Below are 25794 nucleotides of genomic sequence, written 5' to 3' on the forward strand. Positions count from 1 at the left end.
AGTGGTTAGAGTGTGGGACTAGGATCTCGGAGACCAGGGTTCAAATCCCCACCCAGCCATGAAACTCACTGACTGACCTTGGGCCAGTCACAGTCTCTCAGTCTCACCTATCTCACATGTCTGTTGTGAGTAATAAAATGGGGAGGAAGAGAACCGTGTACACCTCTTTGACCTCTCAGACTTTGGAGGAAAGGGGGGGCCTAAGTGTGAAGTAATAAATAAAGTGCCCTCTGGTGGGCCTCCTCCTAAAGTGGTGAACCCTGGTCTTGCCAGAATTAATTAATCCCAATCATATTATTTTCCTGATCTAAATCATCCCTGCCTGGAAGTTGAGGATGGGCTGGGGGCGGAAACTTCAGGCATTATACAAATATCTGTATTTTTTAAAATCCAATAGCAGCTGTGAGGAGAGGGGACTGATGTAGTTTCCTAGTTTCCTGGAGTAAGAGCCATTAAGCTCAGTGGAACTTATTTTGATGAGATGTACCAGGAAATGAACCCCTGTGTGTGTGTGTGTGTGTGTGTGTGTGTGTGTGTTGAACATTCACATTATTACTTCTCCAGTTATTATCAGACACTAGCCACTTAAGAAACTTTAAAATAAAATTTTAAAATTGGGAAATCTGCTCACCGATAAGACTATAGCAAGGATGCAGAACCTTTGTCCCTCCAGATATATCTGGGCTGCAGCTCCCGTCATCCTCAGCTGTTCGTCATGCTGGGTAGGTGATGCTGGCTGATGAGAGTTGGAGTCCAACAACATCTGGAGGGCCATGTCCTCAGAACATAGGAAGCTGCCTTATGCTGAGTAAAACCATTGGCCCCTCTAGCTCAATATTGTCAACACTTGTCCAGGTTTTCAGGCAGAGGCCTCTCCAAGCTCTTTGAGACCTTATGCCTGCAAAGCAGATTCCCAACCACTGAGTAAAAGACATTCTGCATCAAATCTTCCGTATCGCATCTGTTTTGGTCCTGAGCAGCAGGACTGTACCTGTTGGACTGTACCCTCCATGAGTTATCTTCTCTTGGCAGGTCCTTCCATCGCCGACTGGACTCTCTCTCATGGACCTCATCCTGGTTCTGCCTACCTGGCCTGGACTGTTCCAAATGGATCTGCAGTGACTAGCTTCTGGATCCAGATGCAAGGTCCTCAGCAGCACCGTTCTGCTGAGGAATGGAAGACGGTGCAAGTCTTAGGAGCCAACAACCGATCCACCACTGTTTTAGGATTGGAGCCCCATACGCCATACTCCTTCCAGGTTGTGCCTCGTTTGGGATCCCAAGCTGGGAACGCCTCTGTTGTTTACATCCTTCAACCAGGTGTGTGTTCCTGATTTTAGGAGACACGTGGAACAGGGTGGTTTGAGGATGGGGATGGCATTGCAGATAAGTCTAGAAAAATGACTGGCCCACAACAAAATTTGCTAGCCTATATTTCTCTCTCTCTCTCTCTCTCTCTCTGACACACACACACACACAACCTGCTCATACTGAAGTAAAAGAACTTGCACTAAATTTAGGCTGCATCTGCACTCTGCATCTAAAGCAGCTATATACTACAGTTGTACCTTGGAAGTCGAACAGAATCTGTTCCGGAAGTCCGTTCGACTTCCAAAATGTTTGGAAACCACAGTGTGGCTTCTGATTTACTGCAGAAACCTCCTGCAGCCAACCGGAAGCCCCATCGGACATTCAGCTTCCAAAAATAGTTCGCAAATCAGAACAGTCACTTCCAGGTTTGTGGATTATTAAACCACTCTGGGAATAGTAAAGGGGACAGGGGTCTCCTCGTCTCAGCACCCTCAACAAGCTACAGTTCCCAGGATTCTTTGGGGAAACCATGGCTGTTTGAAGTGGCACGATCCTGCTTTAAATGTACCGTGCAGACGGGGCCTCTAAGTTTAGTCAAACTTCTCAGGCTGCTGATGTTTACGTGCAGCTTGGTTGTATTCCTTCACAGGGACTTCAAGAGGGTGACAGTAAGATTTATTTCCAAATCTGAACGATGTCCATTCCTCCCAATGGGCCTTCCATGGCATTCATTTCAACAAATAGCCACATTTTTATGGAACGTTTGTATGGCACTAACCCCCATGTGGCCCCCAACCTGTGGAGGAAGAGAATTGGGGCTAAAAGGGCAAGGGAAAATGTCGCTGCGTGGTGGCAACATCGCAAGCGAGCATGAAATGTCAGACTGTGCACTGTTTCTGTACCTCACATGGTAGGGGAGTGAAGGCAGGAACCTTAACTTATGATATCCATTAGGGCTGTGCATCTTGTCTGGAGAAATCACAAACCCAGTCGAGCCAATTCAGGTCCAGTTTAACACCTTAGCTTTTAATTAAGGGCAGTGCAAGGCTCCCACTTTGTCTCAGGACTGAGATCGGTCTGGGTCAGATCAGAGCCCGATCAGGGGTGCAGAATCAGAGTTGCCTTGCGCAGCCATAACAGCCATGCTTTTTGATGCATACGTGCATTTTGTGAGAGTTTTCATTCTCCGATTAAAGTAAATGCGCTTTTTAATCATGACCCGCAAGAGTGGGAAATTCTCTTCTGATTTGCACAGGTTCCTTGGCTTGGTCGCCTGAAGGCAATTCTTCACTCACCACAGGCGACCAGGCCAATGGCCATTATGAGGCTGGTTTGAAGGGGGAAAGGAAAAGAGTCGGGTTTTATGGGACTGAATTGACACAAAAGGCGGCTAGAGTGCTTTAAATGGCTTAAAATAGTTTAGCGCCAGTACTAAGCGTTCACACCTACTGCTTTTAAAAAAGCACTTTGCAGCCATTTAAAATGCTTTGCCATAATTGTTAAAAATGAAAATCTTTAACGAAAAGTAAAATAAAGCAGAGGTTCACCAAATGTTCTCCTGCTTTAATCACGGGGTTATAAAAGCACTGCTTTCAGAGTCAGGAATATTTCCCCCCGAATGCTCCTAAATTATATGGTCACTACTGACCTTTCCCCCAATCGTGTTTGCTACTATTGTTTCCCCAATGTGCTTCTGGTTTTGGACTTTTTCTGTAATACTTGGTCTCCTTTCTGTGAATAGTCACATGGGTGATCCCAGCCAGCTGGGGATTTTGTAGTGAAAAGATAAATTTTATTATTTGTTGACAAGTGAGGGCAAATTAAGCCAATTGAGAGGGAGGCGGATGCTCCCTGGGAACAGTGGCATGAGCAAAACCAGGCAATTGTGATAATTAATGATGTGACATCATAACAACATAACCAGTCACATCTGGCTCTGTGGCAATGTCACTAAGGTCAAACAAAGCCAGTTCCAAGTGAGGGCAATGATACTCCCCAAATCCATTCAAACATTCAAACAAAGCCAATTCCAAGTGAGGGCAATGATACTCCCCAAATCCATTCAAACATTCAAACAAAGCCAATTCCAAGTGAGGGCAATGATACCCCCCCAAATCCATTCAAACATTCAAACAAAGCCAATTCCAAGTGAGGGCAATGATACTCCCCAAATCCGTTCAAACATTCAAACAAAGCCAGTTCCAAGTGAGGGCAATGATACTCCCCAAATCCATTCAAACATTCAAACAAAGCCAATTCCAAGTGAGGGCAATGATACCCCCCAAATCCATTCAAACATTCAAACAAAGCCAGTTCCAAGTGAGGGCAATGATACCCCCCCCCAAAAAAAAATCCATTCAAATTATTTCACAGCAAACTCTGAAAAGTTGTATGTTGGGGGGATGCTTTTCTATGCAAAGGTTACATGAAAAATGTCACACTATTATAAACCTAGATCACATTTACAGTACCCCTTGTCCTTTTCAGAACCTAACCCTTTTCAGATCTGGGGCCCTTCTTTAGTCCAAAGATGCATATTGCAATCCCAGATCTCTATTTTTAACAATATATCTATGATGGTGCTGCTGCTGTTAAAATTGAACAGTGGGGTCCAGCTCATCACCTGTGTGCTAGAAAACCCAAAGTCTGTGTTCAGAGTTAAGCCTGATTGCAGAAATCTCTTTAGTTCTGTGCATTTTGTGTTATTTCACATGGTTTAGTTGTTGTTTGATTGTTTAACAAGCCAGGGCAAATGAAAGAAGTGTCGTAGAGACACTTCCAGTCTTTCTTCTTCTGCCATGAGGTCTAGAAACTTGTTTCTTCTTTCTACTTTTCAAAAGAAAGCTACTCTTTCATGAATGTTAAATTCTACTCTATGCGTAGCAGTACAAAAACTTGTTATGCGAATGCACTGATCCTTCACAGTGAGCCCTTTCTGGGTCCTGCGGCCCCACCATGCTTTTGCCTCTGATAGAAGAGTTTTGCCTCCTTGGACAACAGAGCATCTCCTGGGCCGTGTGGCCTTTGTGGCTCTTGGTGCAACAGTTTCCCATCCATGCCACTTACAGTAATATGTGCCTATCCTCCCTTTAATGTCCAGCAGAGTGTTCTGATGGTCCACAACAGGGAAGGGCAACCTGTAGCCCTCAAGTGGTGTAATGGTTGGAGTGTTGGACTAGGACCTGGGAGACCAGGGTTTGAATCCCCACTCAGCCATGAAACTCACTGGGTGACCTTGGGCTTAGTCACCGCCTCTAAGTCTAACCTACCTCACATGGTTGTTGCAAGGATGAAATGGGGAGGAAAAGAACCATGTACATTGCCTTGAGCTCCTTGGGAGAAAAGGTGGTGTTTATGTATGTAATAAACACACAACACAAAAATATACAGACGCAGTTGAACTCCAGCTCCCATCGTCGCTGACAATTGTCCGTGCTGACTGCAGATGATGGGTGCTGGAATTCAGGTTTCTCACCACGAGCTTACAGTTTCAGGAAACCATCTGATGAGGATCAGATTCCTGGCTTTCAAAACTTTTCTGGCTCTAGAATCCTTGATGGATAGAATCTAAAATAAGAAGCGAGGGCCAAAATTTCCGAGTCTTGGAAATTCCTCAGTCTTGCGAGACAAATATGTAAAGCTCAAGAGCTCCTCTGTGGACTGTGGTTGAGGTAGGACAAGCCGGAGGACCCCTGTGTTTCTAATCCTGATTTCCCCTCCTTCCTCTGTGTCACAGATTCGAGTCTGAGCGCAGGCGCCATTGCTGGAATAGTGATTGGCTCCATCTTCGGGGCACTTCTGATCCTTGCTCTCCTGTTCTTGTTGATCTGCTTGATCTGGCCAATCTGCCTTCGGAAAGGTGGGCTGAACCACGGACGAGCGAAACACAAGCTAACCGAATTGCTGATCTTTACCGATTGGGCGGGAAGCATCACATGGCAGATGGGTGTGATCAGCTGACCTCCCTTCAGCCAGTTAAATACCAAGCATGGAAAGTCAGGCTCAAGAAATAGAATAACTATGTTAGTTTTAAACCACAGTTGCCCAACCTGGTGCCCTCCAGCTGTTGGGAACTGCAATTCTTATAGGCTTGGGGATTATGGGAGTTCTCAAAATCCAGAATGTTTGTAGAACATCAGATGGGATTTTATTCTGTGGCCTGCCCTATACCTCCGGGTATAGGGCGGTATATAAATAATAATAATAATAATAATAATAATAATAATAATAATAATAATAATAATAATGGCTGCTTTGAAGTTGATTGTGTAAATGTAGGATAGAAAAATAGACACACACCCTTTCTATGCTCCACCCACCAGTTTCATTTCCCTAGTCCTGCCAAACAACTCTTTGAAAATCTGGAAATCAGATGCATTCTTAAGTACTAGAAACTTAGATGGAGACTCTCAGGGTACTGAAATCTGTGTTCACTGGGCCAGCTTCTGCATTTGACTTCACCCAGGGCTGTCTTAAGCATATCCGGTGCAGTGGTGCAAAACTCTCTCCCCCCACCCCCCGTTTCCCAGAGATGTCCACCTTTTTTTAGGGAGGACGGCGCTGCCAGCAGGGCTGGAGGAGGCGGGCAGCGGTTGGAGGGTGGCTCCTCTGGCAGGGAAGAGGCGGAGGCTGGCCGCGGCGTCTCCTGGCTCAGCTGGCCACTTCGTGCCACGGTGGCCACGGCAGACGGAGGCTCCAGGCGCGGCATGGCGGAGGCGGGCAAGGGCGGCGAGCTGATGCCAGGAGGCGCCGCATCCAGCCTCCGCCTCTTCCCTGCGCCACTAGCCTCTATGGGTAAGATGCCCCTGACTTTGCCCTTCAGATATATTGCCCATCAGATATATATTTGGCATAAAGGCTTTTCTTTGCCCAAATGCGGGCATCATCAATCCCTCTATTTCCAATGTTCAGGCATGACTGTTTTTTGCTCATACAGCTAAAGCAGAACATCCTACACACACTAGAGGGAGACTTGGAGGAGACCTGAGATTTGCAGAACAACACATCTTTGTTGGGTGGCGGTGGTGGGGAACCCAAACCAGCCTGGTGAAGATTGAGCATGTTCAGTGGCCACAGAATGCCACACGTCTCTTGAGGGTGAGAAAGGGAACAGAACAGGGGGAGCAAAGTGGTGCCTCCAGATATTGCTGAACTCCAGCTGTCATCAGCTGCAGCCAGCATGACCAATGGTCAAGAATTATGAGAGTCGTAGTTCGGCAATATCTGGAAGGTGCCACATGAACTGCCCCTCCATGGGAGTGTCCTGGAGGAGGGGGTAGCTGTCTGCCTGTAACAGCAATCAGGAAGACTCCATGCTGCAACATTTTGTTGCAGATCCCACTTGTAGTGATACTAATAAGTCAGGAGGGGAAAATAATCCTCTAGCCCTTGTGCTGAGCTGGTCACAGTCGAAGAGGATAGGCCAATCGGGAGCTGGCTGTGATCACAACTAGCCAGAAGGGTTCTGTTCTGGTTCAGCATTCCAGGGGATATTTCTTTGGGAACTGAGAGACAGCCAATCTCACCATCAGTGCAAAGCTGTAGTGACATCAGCCTTTCACTCCTTGCAGCAAAGGAGAAGAAAATCCCCCCAACGCCACCTGAGAACCGACAACATTACCTGTCACGTCAGGTAAGATCAAATGAGATGCAAGTATAATAGGGATGCGTGTGTGTGTGAAAGAGAGAGAGGCCATTGTGTGCTGTGTTGAACAGTTGCGAAACTCACCTCTAACCAAGCGGTATCGTTAATGTGCACAAGTGTTTTATAGCTAAGAAGAATTAATTGTCTTTAGATGCTGATGTGTATTACTTCAGAATGTTATAAGGCATCCCTGATGCTGTTGGGGGGGCCTTCCTCCTGTTCATTCTGCTGCGTGGGACCCCAACATCTGCTTTTAGGTTCTGCTTTGATGGCATCACTTCCTCCACTGAAGGACCACTTCCTCTCACTTATAGCTGCTCAACTTTTGAGATCCACCTCGGGTGAGGGGAGCTTCTTGGAGGGGGAGGCACTTGGTGAGGCAAGGCAGAGAAAGGGTCTTCTTAGTGGTGGCACCTCTTTTTTGAAACAGCCTCCCCAAACAGATCCAACGACATTTAGGTGCAGCTTAAAACTTATTGTCTGAGCACAGGTTTTGAATGATTGGTAATTTTCTGTTTTATGGATACATTGTGTTCCCACTCTGGATTTTTGGAGTGGTGGATCGGTGCTGTTTAAAATGATTTTTGCTACCGGATTCTTTTTGTCTGTTGTTAGTGTTTTTGATTCTTTCATGTTATGGCAATTTACATGTGTCACACTGTACCTGGGTAGGCAAGTGTCTAATAAAAATCACAAAGAAATAAACTAACTGAATGCCCTCCAGACAATGCCATGCTATAACTCCCACCGGTCCCAGCTAGCATAGCCAGTCGTCAGGGATGATAAGTCCGCAACATCCAGAGGTTACCATGTTGTCTAATCCTGAAACAAGTCATCAGTAGTTTCTCTCTCTGTGTGTGTCCCTATTCAATATCTCTCCATCTTTCCAGTTCCCAAATGGCAACAAGCGGGAGTCGAACGCCCCCTCTTGGGGCAACCCTCGCTGGTCATCAGGAGACTCTGACATCTATGCCATTACCTATGAGGAACACTTACGCAAATATGGTGGCCCTGGAACTTTGGTAAGTGCTGTGGGAAACACACGGTTAAGCTGTGGCAGATGGGGCCAACCATAACAAGGCCATCCCTCTTCTACTGCTTCTGCGGCGCCACCGGGTGTTCTACTGGGGCATCAGACCAGCATTAACCATTAGCCAGTGCTTTCGCCTACAGAGGTCCTTCCAGTCTCAACCCCCTATTTATTACCTATTCTCTGCACAAAGATGCCTTCTCATATCCTTCTGCTGGCATGGATTTTTGATTAACTGGCATAAGTGGCTACTACCCACAGTCCTACTGCCTCAGGGCAAAAGCTGAGTGCACATGTTTAGCCCAGCCTGGGCTCCTGGGGAGGTTTAAAGGGTCAAAGAATCATTGTTTGCAAACTCCACATAGGCTGGGCTGAGTCGCAAGTTGTGAAACTCCAGGTCAAATACAGATTGCATTGTGGCCTGTTCTTTGCAGTCTCAGCCAGGGAGCAGAAACAGGATGTTTATGGAAGCAATAGTGGCATGCAATCGATACGCAGCAGGGGTGGCTGTGCTCACCTGGGTGTGGGCAACAACTTGCCTAGGTGTGGTGGTGATGCAAAGTAACATTTTGGCAAGCTGGATAGGGCCGGACAACATGTGATGTGAATCATGTGGTCTTTGCCCTCCAGCACAGTTTTTCTTCCAGAAATGTCTGCATGTGTGTTGTGATCTGTGCCAGGGGTTAGCCCTTTGTTCTGTGTTGCAGTCCCAAACCACATCATGGGGCCTCAAGATTGCCATTTGAAAGGTGTGGTAAAGTTCCTGTTTACTCTTTTCCCCGCCCCTCCCTTTGTGGCAATTGCAGGAATGAGGATCCAGATCTGGATCAGGATTCCAGCAAGGGGAAAAGAGTCCTAAACTGTATTGATTATTCGACCTGTCAACTTTATTTATTTATTCATTCATGCATTTATTAAAATGTTTATAAGCTGCCCTTTGTCCAAAAATGGATTTCAGGACCTCATGCGAAGAGATTTTAAAATTACAAAACATATTATGAAAACAAAAACCAGCAGTGCAATAAAATTAAGAGGAATACAGCTATTCAACCAGCTTTAGGAAATGCTACAAATCTGAAATTGCTTGGTCAAATAAAAAGGGTTTTAACCTGACACTGAAAGGACCACAGCAGTGGGGGGTAGAGAGGGAGCAGGGGTGCCTCCAACCTTTTTGGGCCCATGGAGAGATTTGAAAATTGGGGAAACTGTTGTGGGCATCATGTGTGCACCACAACTCTTCCCTCCCAGGATATCACCTGCCCCCAATTCCCTGCTCTCTACAACACAGTTAGGCTTGGAATAATGGCTAAAGGAGGTTTTTCTCCAGCCTAATTTCAGAAAGGGGAGATGGGGCCCTATAGCTGCCAAGAAATGGCTCTGTGGGGCCATATGTACCTGGTTGGCAGCCCTTGGAATTACAGGGTTGGCAGCAGGCATATTGTTCCTCCCCAAACAAGGCATTCCACAGGCAGGGTGCCATCACAGAGAAGGGCCTCTCTTAGGAGGCATCCATAATATACATCTTTGTCCAAGAAGGTTCATGGGAAAAGGACCTCTACTGGCATAGGAGCTTGGGAAGCTGCCTTGGAAAATAATTCCAGGGGATCCTGATGCCAATTATTCTCTGGCTTGCATAAAAATCTGAGCCAGGGAAGAACTCCCAGCTCCCTTCGTCACAGGAACGCAGAAAGCTGCCTTGTACTGAATCACACCAATGATCTCTCTAGCTCAGTGGTGTCTGGCAGTGGCTCTCCAGAATTGACGGCAGTGGCTCTCCAGAATTGAGGCAGAGGACTTTCTAGCCTTACTTGGAGATGCTGGGGATTGATCTCAGGTCCTTCTGCATGCAAAGCAGGTGCTCTGCCACTGAGCTACGGCCCTTTTTCTAAGAGTGTATCAGAGCCCAGGCATGTTGGTATGGGAGAAAGCACTCCTTCAGGTGCATGGGAAACATGCACACCCCAAGCCATTTAGGGACTGGCATTTTCAGTTGGGCTCAGTAGCACAAAGAGAGCCAGTGTCGTTCCTTTAGAACTGATATAAACATGGTTCCATCACGGTCAAACAGCAGGCGATGTGGTTGCTGGCTTCTGTGCTACTTTCCAAGCCATTTTCAAGGGCAGCCCCACATATAATGCATTGCCGAGTTCCAACCCTGCGTGTCGTGGAGCACCCTGGCTATGGATTTTCCAAAGCTCCCTGAGAAATGTTGACAGCCTTGCAAAAACTCTTTGAGCTTCCCTTCAAAATGGCCCAGTGGCTCTGAAGGAAGGTGGACCCACCCCACCCAAAATTTGCTTTGAACAATGCTTTAGGCCAGGGGTGCCCAAAATTTTTTCAAAGAGGGCCATATTTGATGAAGTGAACATGCGTGAGGAAGTGACCAAACAACTCTGTTGAGCTTTTTAAAGGATTTTACCCACAGGGGCCAGATTAAATCGACCAGCGGACCAGATTAGGCCCCCGAAATGGACTTTGGACATGCCTGCTTTAGGCTAAACAGTTTTCTGACCTCTTCTCTCTCCCATTTCTCTCCAGCCCATCAGCACCACGGACAGCAGCTCTCTCTTCCAACCTATACAACCTCGCACCAGGAATGTGCGCAGCGCTACTCAAGTCTGACATTCTGAAAGTCCATCTTGGGCTGAAGAGGACGCTTCAGACCAATCACGGTCTTCAGTATGGGACCCAGGCCACTGAAAATGGAGCCATGCTGTCTTCTTGTGGGGCTTGACCATGGGGTGTATGGAATCTAAGGTTTTCGAATTGGAGCTTTGGTTTCCTGGCATAATGATGAGAGGTGAACATGCCGTGCGGGGTCTAGGGTTCTCAGGCAGCAACCTAGCCAACCCAGTTAAGGGGAACCCAGAAGGTTACATTGTGTGTAGATGAATTCTGATGAAATATTTCTGGGATTCTGAGTCTTTCATTGTGGCTGCAGAAGGGATCTCTTGGAATGGAGCTGGTTACAGAACAGCTTGAGGTGCTGGGAAGAATCCAAAGGCTATCCAGAGGGTTAGGTGCTGGAGGGATGATACAAGAGCTCTAAGCTCATCCTTGCAGCAGATGATAGTGTGAAGGAGAGTGATATGGGAAACTGCCTTATATTGAGTCAAACCATTGGCCCAGTATTTTCTGCATGGACTCACAGCAGCTGTCCAGGATTTCAGGCAGGGTTCTCTCTCAGCCCTACCTGGCGACTGAACTTGGGACTTTCTGCATGCAAAGAAGATGCTCTACCACTGAGCCACAGCCCTTCCCGGAACAGTTATGCTATACAAGAAGTGTGTGAATTGGACGGAGGGTGGGCTGTCTCTTTGGAGAGGAAAGGCCTTGGTTGCCAGAGTAAAAATGTGCCTTTTACAAAACCACACCAGTGCATATACTTTTTTTGCCAAAGTTCTTCTTTGTGTTATCAAATGACTGGAGCCACACCTGATACTGATTTTTGGAATCTTCCCCTGACCTTCTGTTTTGAACGTATTTGAAACTGGTGGAGTTTCATACTTGAGTTTAGAAGTCCTGATTTGAAAAAAGAAAAAAGTGATACTTTTAAGCTTAGGAAGAAGGTGCAGCTGTCTGATTTGATTAGGACTGCTGAGAAACCGGAAGAAGCGCTTCCCGATAATTGACTGGTGGGAGATAATGGGATGCCCTGGTCTTCTCTAGGGGTGGAATGGAGAGGGATTTCCGATTCTGAACTATTTTGGAAAAGTGAACCTCGGAAGCTGCTCCCACAAGATGGCCACCAACCTGGACGATTTTAAAAGAATGATGAAGGATAGCTATCCCCATTCTGTATGTGGCACGAATAAGCTGGCCAGAAATGCAGATGTCCCTAAATGAATAACTATAAAAATAGCTACTGGCAGCAATGGCTACGTTCTCCCTCCACCGTCGGAAACAGGATGTGCCTTTGAAAACCAGTTTCTGGGCATTATGGGTTTGGGAGAGACTGTTCCTGTGCTTAGGTCCTGCTTACAGACTTCCCAAAAGGCATCTGTGGTTGGCCACTTCAAGAAGAGTATCCCAGACTAGATGAGACCTTGGCCTGATCCAGCAGGGCTCTTCTTATGGCGCTTTATTTCAGCAGGTTTCCTAGCGGGGCCTTTTGTCCTACTTTACAGAATACAGTATTTTCCAAGAAGCATCTGTTGTGTGTTTCCTTTTTTCCGCATCTCATAAATAACTACAGTAGTGCAATCAACTGAAGTGGGTTATCCCTCTTCCTTCCTTCCTTTTTTTCTGAAGGAACTGGTATTTCTCTGCATGCATTCTTAGTATGTTTAATTGGTTATAACGATCACCGTTCTGTATGCAGAATCGGTAAGTTGGCCAGAAATACAGATCTCCCTAAAGGAATAATTATATATGGTCTGAAACACCTTCCTTAAATAGCTGCCGGCAACGGTGGCGACGTTCTTCGCTGTTGGAAGCAGGATATGCCTTTGAAAAACAGCTGCTGGGAAACACAAGTGGGGAGAGTTGCATTTGCACTCAAGTGCTGCTTGCAGACTTCGCATAGGTGTTGGGTCGCCCACCATGAGATGAGGATGCTGGGCTGGGTGATTCAAGAAGGCCTTTCTGAAGATCTGAAGGTGGGATGTGCTGGACAGGCTGGTCTCTGTTGTGAGTGTACTGTACTCCCAGCATGGAAATGGGGAGCGGGGCGGCATTTTATTCTTTCCCATCTCCATCCTCCTGTCTAATGGACCTCTCCCATTCTTTTGTGTTCCATTTATGCCAATGATAACTCCGCATGCTCACTCATTGATATCTGTATGAGCAATTCAGCTATGTGACTTTTAGAAGACATCTGAAGGCAGCCCTGTTCGAGCTCCGAGGGCCTTCTGGCAGTTCCCTCACTGCGAGGTTAAGTGACGTTGCAGTGAAGCAGGCAGAGGGCCTTCTTAGTAGTGGCTCCCTCCCTCCTAAATGGGGTGCGCATCTGACACAACTCTATGGGGCTGAGCATGCTCTGTGACCACAGAATGTTGAATAAACATTAAGGGTGGGAGAAGGAATGTCTTCACCCCATTGCTCAGCTAGGACACGGAGGTCCAGCTCTGAGGGCCTTCTGGTGGTTCCTTCACTGCGAGAAGTGAGGTTACAGGGAACCAGACCTCCCATCAGATGTCAAGGAAATAAGCAACCATTGACTTTTAGAAGTCATCTGTATGGGGAAGCTTTTAATGGTTGATGTTTTACTGCATTTTTAATATTTTGTTGGGAACCACCCAGAGTGTCTGGGGCAACCCAGTCAAATGGGTGGCATGTTAATAATAATAATAATAATAATAATAATAATAATAATAATAATAATGGCAGAGGAGAAGGGTGTGGAGGGATTTTTTCATATGCTTCACTTTCATTTTGCACAATGAGCTTGGAGGTTCTCCCCCTTCCTGGCCTGCAATTGTTAACAATGCTAATTTCTTCCTAAACGGAATAATTCATATGAATTATTCTGTTTAGGAAGAAAATTGGCATTGTTAAAAAAACCAAAAAACTTCAGACACAATAAGAGAACATAAAATACAAACCCACAACCCTCCAGCTCATTGTGTAATACCAAAGTGGCAGATCAAATAAGCTTGCTGATGAGGTTTCATATTGTTGCTCTCTATAAACAAGCAAGAATTCCCCTTATGGCCAGAACAAAGGGGGCTGCATTAGTAAGAAAATTAAAACTGCGTTATATATTAACACAGTTTTAATTTTCTTAGTAATGCAACCCCCTTTGTGCCGGCATTAGAGAGAGTTCTTATTTGTTTCTGAACAGCAAAATGGAATGATTTTAATGAGTTTTTCCTCTACAGAAGGGTTACTAAGGTAGGGTGACAGAGACACAATCTGGATAGGGAAAGGAGACAGCCCCCCAAACAGGTATTAAAGGGACAGATATAGCATTTCCACTTATGGGCTAATTAAGTTTGTTTTTGAGGATGGTACTCTGAAGGCCAGATGGTGGCATTTTTTTTTGCTGTGAAGTTTTGTCGACTTGGTGCAGCTGGCTTCATGCCTGCAATAGAGCTCATGAAACAAGTTTACAGGTGAGGAAGGAGGAAACAAGAGAACCAGCAGCAGGTCCCCTGGATATTTTTTCTTCTGCACAGTGAGAACTGGCAATGAGAATTGAAGGGGAGTGCGCGCTGAGCTCCATCCATCACCCATAAGATGAAGGGCCATGGGGTTGTCATGGCACCATCCCTCTTAGGATGCAAGGGGGAAGCCAGTCTGGCCCCAGTCAAGAGGCCCGAGAAGTCAACCTCTGCAAATCTCACCATGGACTGATGTGACCCACAGATCATACTGTTGCAGGGCTGGAAGGAACCCCAATCATCATCTAGTCCAACCCCCCTGTAATGAATGAATCACAGCTAATGCTCCAGGATTTGGTTTTCTGAGGTCTTGCTTTTGTAACTGCTTTTGAGGGATATGATTTCTTTCCGCAGGGCCCATAAGACAGAGTTGTTCTACCTGGCCTTTGGCTTGGAATCAACTTGATCCCCTTCCCCTCTATCCTTTTTCCTTTCTCCTTCTGTGATGGAACTCCTATTTGGGGACTTCCTTGGTTTTTTTCTGGCCCATGTAGAACCAGTCTGGATAGTTGGCCTCGGTGAAGATTTGACGTTTTCATCGCCAAAAAGTTTTTGATTTGAGTTTCTACCGAAATGAGGCTGCATTTTAATGTTGTATTTTAATCTTGTTTTTAAGTTGTATTTTAATCAATTGTTTTATACCTGTTGTTAGCCTCCCTGAGCCCAGTCTTGGCTGGGGAGGGCGGGATATAAATAAAATTTATTAGTATTATTATTAACGCAAGGTAACAAAGCTCAAGCGTGCGGCTCCAGATGGCAATGATGGGATAACCTGGAGAAGCATCACAAAACAACTAATAAAGTGAAATGATGTGCTAGTGGTCCAGTATAAATCAACCATGGCTGCACTTGAAGGTGGTTGTGGGGATTTAATGAGGAGGGGGAGAACCATGAGCTCCTTGGGGGGGAATGGATGGAATATGAATTCAGTAGATGACAGATAGCTAGCTAGCTAGATAGATGATAGATAGATATAGATGATAGATGATAGATAGATAGATAGATAGATAGATAGATAGATAGATAGATAGATGATAGATATAGATGATGATAGATAGATGATAGATATAGATGATGATAGATGATAGATAGATAGATAGATAGATAGATAGATAGATAGATAGATAGATGATAGATAGATAGATAGATAGATGATAGATAGATATAGATAGATGATAGATAGATAGATGATAGATAGATAGATAGATAGATAGATAGATAGATAGATAGATAGATAGACAGATAGATAGATAGCCTTTGACCCTCCAGGCTGAACTACAACTCCCATCAGTCCCAGAAAACATGGTCAATGGTCAGGGATAGTGGGAGTTGCAGTTTAGCAATATCTGGAGCACCAAAGTTTCCCCAGTGCCAAGTCTTCCCCTCTTAGCTGTTAACCTCAGATATGAAAACATATTAGGACTATATGGTGCCTTTATATGTTCCCATTTGCAGCTAATAGCAGCTGGTGGAATGCAGCAGGGAGGGGTGGGGGACAAATTTAATTTGGTTCACATTTACATTTTTTTTCTGTTGTGAACCAACCTGGGATCTTCGGATGAAGGGTGGTATATAAACTTAATAAATAATAATAAATAAACAATTAACAGGCAAGCCTGCTTAATTTGTGCCAGCCAAAAGAATTCAGAAACAAAAACAGAAGCGATCTTTCAAAATATTGCACTTCTCTGAATTTTGGAAGGCGGTTCTCCAGACAAGCCACGTGTCCAAAAATGCATGCCCTGGATTGAAATGTGTATTAAAAGACATCTGTTAGTAAAAAACAGCACACAAATGTGTTAGGATAAGGAAAATCACTCTGAAAAAATGTGGATATTCAGAGAAATCCACACTAAGGTGTTTCATGGAACGTTTAAAAACAACCCCATATATTCAGAAAGTGATTGAAAATGTGGATAAATGAGTGAAAAAATGAGGAACGGAAAGGAAACAATGTGACAGATCTGCCCATCGCTAGCAGGGAGACATTTGGATCAGGGCTGCAGAGAGGGAAGGAAGGCTTGAGCCACAAATACTCTGTGGTCCTGATACCTGGATGTGTGGGAATGTGGGCTGGGGTTGATGGCAGCTGGAGTCCATGGAGGGTGATAGCTTCCTCAAGGCCTGTTCTGTCATGCTGGTAATTCATAGGTGTGTATGTACAAGGATGGGGAACCTGAGGACCTTTCATCAGATGCTGGACACCACCATCTGCCCCAGCCCAGATGGCAAAAGGTCAAGGATGATGGGAGTTGTAGTCCAGCAACACCTGGAGATCCACAGGGTCTCCTAGCCTGGTTGTAGACTGACCATCCCTGGAAGGTAAGAACTTCTCCATCTGCACAGAATAGGCACTAGCATAGGGCACATGTACCCAGATCTCAGGTTAGCAGAGAGTTCCTATTTTTTGTGTGCTGGAAGTAAATTACTGTGACTTGGCTGCGGTTGTGAAAACGTCCCCCTTGCAGGTCTGTCCCCCCAGAAACACAAAGGTGCCTATCAGTCTCCTTGGGGCTCCTTCCTCAACTCATCGCCAAGCTGACTGATTTTCTCTCTTCTTCTTCTTCTTCTTCTTCTTCTTCTTCTTCTTCTTCTTCTTCTTCTTCTTCTTCTTCTTCTTCTTCCCCTTGCCGCCCTCCCTTGGGCAGCCTCCAATCAGAGCAATTGCCCATCACGGTGCTGCTATTCATTTAGCTTTCATCACGGCTCCCATTTAAAAGCAACAAAAATGATTGACGAGCCAGGAGGGAGTCAGCCATCAAGACAGATTAGCAGGGCTAAATACCAAAAGCTCATCCCTGGGAGGCTGAGGAGAGGCAAGGGAAGGAAGTCAAACTATATAGGTGAATATTGGTGCGGGGGGGGGGGCAAACAGGGGACGTATGGTGTTTCCCAGCCATGTGCTATTATGCCGGTGGGTTCAACACACCCTCTGCTACCTGTCGCTGCCGAAGAAAGAGAATCCTTGCAAAAGAGAGCTAAGGAACAAAGGGGAACCTGCAGACTGGGGGGGGGGGTGTTTTTGTTTGGCAGGTGTTCTGACCATTATGCCACACTGGCTCTCTAAGGTTCCCACACTTAGTATAGGGGGAAGAGTTAATTTGTGTGTGTCCCCCCAGATGCTTTTCAGTCCCCAAAATGGCATTTGAAATGCATTCACACATCTTTGATGGGGGTGGGGAACCCCAAATTTGGCCCACCTGGCCTCACAGGGACATTTCGTCCAAACCACTCCCACTCGCCCTACACAGCTGGATCCTGCAACTGGGAAGCAGAAGTGAAGTCTCTGCACACCAGCTGATGTACCTGGAGTTCAATCTTGTTTGGTCCCTGCACGCGAGCTGGTTCTTCTACAGAGAAGGCTGTGCCCACAGGAAGAGAGCAAATCCTCTGGGTCTCTGCAAAGTCTGATAATTGGGTTGTAAGATCATAAATAAATCTCTCTCTCAGCTGTCTATATCGCGGGCAGTGACATAAATAATGCAGCAAGTCTTCTACTTCATTTTGTCCAGAAATGCAAAAGATGTTCACTTTGTGAAGCTTTCCCATAATTTCTGTGTAAGAATGCTGAAGGCATTGTTTGGAAACCTAATGTGGGGAAAGATTTTTCTTAAATAACTTTGCAGGTGAGGATCAATCTTGTAACGATCGCACCGCCACGAGAAATCAGTTTTTGGGAATTATTTTGCCCAATGCAAATTGTCAGTTAATGCAAATATATTATCTTTGACCAATTCTTCTTTCTTTCTTTCTTTGGTGGTGGTGGTGGTGGGTGAGTAGTGGGAGGGAGGCTGATACTCACCAACATTAATTTCTTGCACTGCATAGCTCAAGTTGACACCCTGGGGAAGGGCCTGTCCTGACACCCACCCAACCCACACAGACAGAGGTCTTTACTTGGAAGTTAGAAAGAGATCGTAATTCAGGCAAGTAATGATCCAGACTTGCAACAGACACAGGAGTCGCAATGCAAGAAGTTCAGAACTGGATGGAAGCAATGGAGATGTCTGAAGATATTTCCTCACCCCCTTTCCAAGTCTGTGAAGGTGAGGCATGGTGCTTGCGAGACTCTCTTGCCTTGTGGGGATATTGGCATTGTGTGATCCCTTGGGGCAGGTGGGTCTTCTCCCATCTGTAAAGGTCCTAGGTGACAAGACTGCACCCTGCTGCTCCAGCTTTTGTTCAGTTGGTGCTGGACCCTGTTAAGCCTCTCCTGCCCCAGTGGCTCAAGGCTGAAGGAGGCTGGTGCAGATATACTGTGTTAGATGTCTAACTCAGTTTAAGACAGCTTCCTCCCTCACGCCATCTCTTCCACCCTTTGCTGCCCTGTGTCCATGTGTTTTTGTGTGTGGCCACCTTTAGATATCCTCCAGCCTTTCTCACAGCACATGCAACTTCTAAAGTCCTGGTGGATCCCTCCTGCCCCAGGAAATCAGCACAACACTGGCACCCTAAATAATTGGGTACTTAGGGCAACAATAGCCCAACCCTGACTTCTCCCATTCTGGATGCAACGGATAGCATTCCCGAAGCCCTGAATGAATCCCATCCACAGAGCCAGCCTGGAAGCCTCACAGCCAGCTGTGTCCCTGGTCCAGAGGCAGCTGCTGTGCTTGATGCACAACTTCAGGCAGGAGGGAGCTGTCCAGGGTCCTGACAGCCAAAGCAAGAAGGCCAAGAGCCAGACAGACTTGACAGGATGGGATCTGACAGCATCTTCCTGCCGTTGCCTCCCTTGCCTCCTTGTCCACACCCTGCCATCCTATTCACACCCTCCCCTTCTGCCTGACTGCTGTGCCCTCCCCAGAGAATCAGCCCCGGGCATGCAAAGGAAAGCACCAGCTGTTGAGCAAAACTGACAGGGGACAAGCTGAGCTGATGGAGAGAAGACAGAAATCATCTTGTGGTTCTTTTGATGTTGCTTCAGGCCAGCCTTTCCTCTCTTTCCCTCCCCCGCCCTAAGGCGGTTCTCCCTCCCTCTCCAACTCTTTATGTACCATGCTGAAGTTACAATAACAGCCTTGAAAGGTTCTCTCTCTCTCTCTCTCTCTCTCTCTCTCTCTCTCTCTCTATATATATATATATATATATATATATATATTAAGGAACAAAAGAAGAAAAGGCACACTAGCCTGGGAACTTCCTCTCTGCCCAGAACCTCCTCAACAGTATTTACAGGAACTCAAACACTGAGATCCTGCTCTGTTCCAGTAACAAGAAGCCGAAAGCACCAGCCTGAAGATGACGAGTGAGACCTCGTCGAAACGTCGCCTAGACACCCCAACTTTTACACGGGAAGATACCCGAGGACACCAAAACCTGCATTCCTGTACCCGTGAAAATCTACGAAAGCATATATATATATATATATATATGGGACAGCATAGCTGTCATTCCAATGCAACATGCAAACATCACACTACAGACTAATATATCCAGAGTAACTACCACCCTCTCTTTCACTTGATGAGTACAGTGAAGTGTTATTTCATAACATCTATCTATCTAAGGCACGCGGGTGGTGCTGTGGGTTAAACCACAGAGCCTAGGGCTTGCCAATCAGAAAGCCAGCAGTTCAAATCCCTGTGACAGGGTGAGCTCCCGTTGCTCGGTCCCTGCTCCTGCCAACCTAGCAGTTCGAAAGCACGTCAAAGTGCAAGTAGATAAATAGGTACTGCTCTGGCGGGAAGGTAAACGGCGTTTCCGTGTGCTGCTCTGGTTTGCCAGAAGCGGCTTAGTCATGCTGGCCACATGACCCGGAAGCTGTATGCCGGCTCCCTCGGCCCATAAAGCGAGATGAGCGCCGCAACCCCCGAGTTGGCCACGACTGGACCTAATGGTCAGGGGTCCCTTTACCTTTATCTATCTATCTATCTATCTATCTATCTATCTATCATCTATCTATCTATCATCATCTATCATCTATCTATCTATCATCTATCTATCATCTATCTATCTATCTATCATCTATCTATCTATCTATCTATCATCATCTATCTATCATCTATCTATCTATCTATCTATCTATCTATCTATCTATCTATCTATCTATCATCTATCATCTATCATCTATCTATCATCTATCTATTTATCATCTATCCATCCATCCACCCATCACCTAAAACTTTCTAAGCACTATACATAATCTTAAAAGATAAGACAGCCCTTGACGGCTGGCTCACAATCTAATAGACACAGCACAAAAGGAAAAGGGAATGAGGAGGGGAAAGGAAAGGAAAGGAAAGGAAGTGATGGATCAGCTGCTCCTTCGCCAGCTGATCAGACGCCAAGTTTGTCTCCCCCTTGATGTTCTCTCAGTAGCTGTTGGCAGAGGCCAGAAAGTGCTTTCCTTTGGATTTGTAGTCCTCAGGTTATCCATCTATCCACCTATTTAATCTCTGTGTGTGACACACCCACCTCTAAGGTGCTTTAAAGGCTCCCACAATTACTACTTGCTGCCTCCATGCATCCATACCTGCCAGAAAGGAGGCCATCCTTTGTCCACCTGCCCAAGGACAGTTCTGGATAAGGGGTTACTAGGCCTCACCAGACAATCAGGTCTTGTATTTGCTATATATTTTTCTGCCTGTGAGAAATAAGTTTCTCACACCACTTCCTCCTAGATTCCCTGGAAGGTGCAAGAACGACCCACTTGCTGAATGGATCTGACTTATTGGTTACTCCCAGGGTGGCCCTCTCATCAGCGTTAGGCATAATGGTACGCTTTTTTTTAAAAAAAGGCCCCCTCTCCTGTGTGTAATTTCCTTCTTTGGTGTAAAATGCAATGATCCTTTCTGCACATGATAAGTGATACCATTCCATCATCGTGCAATTATGTGGGTCTTGGCAGAAGCTTAAAATGAAATTCATCCATCCATCCCTGGCTTGAAGAGATTCATAGCAGTTTGAGGAGAGAAATAATGGTCCAATCTAAGTTACTTTAGGAGCTGTGTCATCTTGTGTAGTTCTTCTCTCCTGCCTGCTTTATTGGTGTTGTTGGATCCCAACTCCCACCATCCCTGTTAACTGGACATCCCTGTTAGCAGGACCCGACTGCAAGAACACTCTCCCGTCCTGTGGCTTCCAGCAACTGGTATTTAGAAGAATTTTTGCCTCTGACTGTGGAGTCAGAACACAGCTAGTAGCCACTGAAAGCCTTCTCCTTCATGAATTTGTCCGATCCCCTTTTAAAGCCATCAAAGTTGGTCAAGCAAATTTCTTTATCCTGTGGCAGTGAGTTCCATAGTTTATCTATGTGCTGTCTGAAGAGAAGCACTTTCTTTTCCCTGCCCTGACTCTTCCAACAGTCAGCTTTCTTGGATGTAACTGGCTGTGCTGGCCTTGTCCCGATGGGAATTGGCATCTACATGGCCACAGGTTTTCCCCATTCCTGAACTTAGACCAGGTACGGAGCCAAGTTAGGAATGGCTGGGAATCTTTAATGGCAGTGTGTGTGTGTGTGTGTGTCTGTGTCTGTGTGTGTGTGTGTGTGTGTGTGTATTTGGATATTTTGAAGACTTCCCATGCACCACTGTGTCAGGGCTGGAGTGAGACGTGGGTCAGTATGTAAGACACAAGGTTCCAACATCAGCGAAGTTAACTCCTCATGAAAATTCATTAGCGTTTTGGTGCAGATGTCTCCTAATGTAAACATTTCTGCAAAGCAATTTCCCTTAACGTAACAGGTTTCCCTATGTCAGTTTCACTAATATACACATTGATGGGCACCTCTTCATCTCTGTATGGCACAAAGGCAGGCTTCCCGGGCCTGGCTGGAAGGAAAAGGAGGCAAGGCAACCAGGGATTTCTTGGACCAGCTAAGGAAGGGGTGGGAGTGGGGAAATGCTGGAGTTTGCAAGAGAGATGCCATGCAAAAATGTTAGTTACATTTCCTCTTTGTATGAGACAGGAAGCATATTTGATGCCATCGAACCAGCACTGAAACTCGTCGGCATCACCTGCTTTGCTCAGCCCCTCTTCCCAACGTTGCTCATGGTTTTTTGGGGGACATACGGACACACAACTCTCTTTCATGGTTTTATTTGATTTTATTGGAAAAAGAAAGATTTTTTTTTTTAGTACTTTAATTTGTCATTTTTTTTCTCTTTTCCTCATGGATTTGGCAAAAAATAATAAATAAATTAAAAAAATAACCCAAGGAATCAGGAATTTGGCCGCAAAGCCCACCCCTCTCGGAGGTGGATTCGAGCCCCTTTTGCCGGAGGCGGGTTCGAATCCCACCTCCACGGGATTGGCACGACGCCCCTGCGATGGGTGTGGCCCTCGACGGGCCGCATGAGATGGAAGACAAGGTGGTTTGTTTTGCTTGCAATAAAGTTTTTTTTTTTACAATATTTTTGTCATTTTTTTTATAACGTTGAGGTACAGCATCCACCGACATGCCCCCTCCCCTTCCCAGCTGCCCTCCTGCCCCACCCCCTAACCTCTGCGACAGTTAACGGAGCATGGGACCATTGATGGAATGGGTAGCTCCAGCTGGCTGGCTCTGAGGTCGGCCGTCCTGCACACCTGCTCCTTCCCTGCTCCGCGTTCGGTTGTTGGCTCACCCCTTCCTCCTCCCCCTTCCACATCTCTGACTTGCAACACACCTTGCAGGATCAGTCCGGGATCTTCTCCACCACTTCCTGCCTTTGGAGCTGCAGCCATCCACCAGGTGCCTTCAAGGTGGCCATGGGGGTGATAAGAAGCCTGCTACCAGTTGCCTCGGCTGATCCGGGGCCTATTGCTACTGAACATGGAGGTTTTCCTTTAAATGAATCTGGCTCCTCCTCCCTGAACCTTCCAAATCCTTCTCCAAAGTCAGTGGTGGCCGGTCCATCAGAGTGAATGGGGAGGGGGCCCTGCCCTCAGCATCTTCAGTCTGTCCCCAGCCAGTCTGCATCTGCTTGCCTTCATACTCAGAACCAGTCTAGGGGGTATTGTCCCTTGTGTAACTCAGCAAAATGAGTCAAAATTAGAATGAGTTGTTTCTGCCTCTCATTGGTTCTGGCGCCACCTACTGTTAACCTCCTTGCCTTCTGCCCTACCAGCCCTAAGAGGCACCAGCCACCGCTGAGCTAAATCCAGCAGGCGCCATTGCATGGAGTCTTGTGGCTGCGAGTTCCACATGATAATGCAACCACCTCTCCCTGCCACTGCTCCCTGCTCAGATCTTTGCCCTCCCCTTCTGATCCTGCATCCCCATTCCTGCTTGCACCCTTTTGGCCCTGCTGCTGACCTTCTTTCCCCACAGCGGCCCCTGTTCCACCTTCCCTTTGGCTACCTTTGCTCTGCTCTGCTCCCTTCATTCTTTCTGGTGTCTCTAGCACGGCTGGACGGTCCTGGGTCTTGCAAGCTGCCAGCAGGCAAAAGGGAACTTTTGGTGATCAGCTGGAATGGCCAAGTTGCTGGGAAAGAAACCACAGCCCAACCTGGTTGAAGCAAGACAGCCTTCCTCAGCCTTCCCTGACCGCATTCCCTTCTGGAGAACTCCCTGGGGGAAGGCCTCATGCCAGTGGTGGGCGGGGCCCGGGGCTAAAGTGGGTGGGGCCACGAATGCAAATTTCACCTAGGGACAGCAGATTCGTTTCTAACCACACTCACACCTCCCTCTGTCAGGGCAAACTGGAGTTCAAGGACTCATTCCAGGCAGGCAGGAGAGAGGGCATGTCCAAGAAGAAGAAGAAGAAGAAGAGGAGGAGGAGGAGGAGGAGGAGGAGGAGGAGGAGGAGGAGGAGGAGTTTGGATTTGATATCCCACTTTATCATCACTACCCTAAGGAGTCTCAAAGCGGCTAACATTCTCCTTTCCCTTCCTCTCCCACAACAAACACTCTGTGAGGTGTGTGAGGCTGAGAGACTTCAGAGAAGTGTGACTAGCCCAAGGTCACCCAGCAGCTGCATGTGGAGGAGCGGGGAATCGAACCCGGTTCACCAGATTACGAGTCCACTGCTCTTAACCACTACACCACACTGGCTCTCAAGGTGGAGGTGCTGCATAGGGAGAGTTTTGAAGGCCAGGCAAAGAGGTCTGGAGGGCCACAATCCCTGCTTTGGGGCCTGGTGTTCGATTCTGTGGTGCCTTCTACCACCTATAGCCTTGCAGTATTAGAAAAGTTGGATTCCTCTTTCCTAACTCCCTCTGTCTCATTTTTCTACTTCCCAGAGATCTTTGCTCTCCTTATCCTGCCTTATGAGGGGCCCCTCTCTCCCATTAAGGATCCACGATTTTGGGGGTGGGAAGCAGGGCTCTTGTGCTTTTGACATCAGGCTGATGTGCGCACATCAGCAGGCGATGTGCTTTGAATAGCGTCGCTTGCAGGTTTGGTTGATGCACAAGAGCAGCCAAGGGAAATTCCTCCACTCCTTTTCCTTGCTTCTGTTCAGCAGTAAGTCCAGCTTGCTCTCCAATTCCAATTGTCTGCTGTGTTACTTGAGTGGACTGGCATGGGCCACCATGTGGCCCGATCAACTCGCCATTGCCTAGACACACTCCCATGTGTTGCTGCTCCCACCTTTCTCTCTGGTAGCTCTCCTGTCTATTTAACAGTTTGTATTATAGGCAGAGAAACTGTGCTGATTTTTCTTGCCTCCAAGCAGTGGAAAGCTGCACCTGTTAGACCTCTGCCTGAACACACGGCCATTAAATGCACAGGAATGAAATCAGCAAACCGACTCTGGGTAGGAGGAGATGTCTAGGGCAACTGCTCTGTCCTACTGTTTTAAACATTGACTCTTTTGCTGAGAGCAGCTAAAAGGGCCCCCAAACCAGATCTTTTCTCTGACAGCAATCTGGAAAACTACTCCCCCCAAAACTCACCTCTGCATCGCTGAATCGTGCACGGACCTCAGCATGGAACAACCCACTCCATCAGAAATCACTCACGCTTATCCCTTGACGGGGAGAAAAAAAAACATTCCCCCCCTCAAGTTTTACAATACAGACATGGTGCATATTAATTAGTGGCTAGCACAAGTAATCACACGTGCAGACAAGGTGTAAAGTCTGTGTAAAGCCTGGAGGTCCCTCCCCGTAATAGATTCTCAGCTGGCAAAATTGGTTTTCTCCTGGCTGACATACCCTTGGTCTGAGGATTGCACCCCTGTTCACATATACTTGGCATGGAGTTTGCAGCTCTGTTCATATATTATTATTCCAATATCATCAGCATATTCTCTCACATGCCATGCCCAGTGTTTTTTTACTCCCTGCCAACCCTGGCTTTTCACACGCTTTCCAGAGAGTTTACACTCTGACTGTTTCCACATGCTTGATGAATTGTTTACACCCAGTTTGCAAAGAGATTGAGCTCTCCACCACACACATACTTTACAACTATTTTACATCTGGCTTACATGTGCTCCACAAATCATTTACAACCTTTTTTTTTTTTTTTGCTTTTTTTTTTTTTGCACATACTTTACACGGTGTGAGTTTTTGGAAAAATACCTGCACTCTGCTTAAGCATGCTTTTTGCAGAGTACCCAAATTGCTTCCCCCCCCACCCATATGATTTACATGGAGTTCACACCTTGCTCTGCCTGTGCTTTACAATGAGTTTTGCATATGCTTTATAATGAGTTTGCACTTTGTCGGCATGCACTTTACACAGCGTTTACAAGTGCTTTACACAAAGATATGCCTTGCTTACATATAGTTTATACATGGTTTGCAACAATTTTCAAAGATCCTTTGTTTACATGGGCGTT

The 25794-nt window shown here is 46.5% G+C and overlaps 1 protein-coding gene across 2 annotated transcripts in view; it reads left to right on the forward strand.

Annotated features, from left to right (window-relative positions):
- The window catches only part of VSIG10L (V-set and immunoglobulin domain containing 10 like), a 35862-nt gene extending 23729 nt beyond the window's left edge, over nucleotides 1-12133 (forward strand). For both annotated transcript variants that reach the window (XM_077932148.1, XM_028742526.2), the window contains 5 exons: nucleotides 1033-1320; nucleotides 5048-5170; nucleotides 6882-6943; nucleotides 7846-7977; nucleotides 10524-12133. In XM_077932148.1, the coding sequence (XP_077788274.1) occupies nucleotides 1033-1320; nucleotides 5048-5170; nucleotides 6882-6943; nucleotides 7846-7977; nucleotides 10524-10607 (689 nt within the window). In that variant the 3' untranslated portion in view covers nucleotides 10608-12133. The remainder of the gene's footprint in view (nucleotides 1-1032; nucleotides 1321-5047; nucleotides 5171-6881; nucleotides 6944-7845; nucleotides 7978-10523) is intronic.
- The last annotated feature ends 13661 nt before the right edge of the window (nucleotides 12134-25794 follow it).

The sequence above is a fragment of the Podarcis muralis genome, chromosome 7 (assembly GCF_964188315.1).
Source record: "Podarcis muralis chromosome 7, rPodMur119.hap1.1, whole genome shotgun sequence".
Lineage (NCBI taxonomy): Eukaryota > Metazoa > Chordata > Lepidosauria > Squamata > Lacertidae > Podarcis > Podarcis muralis.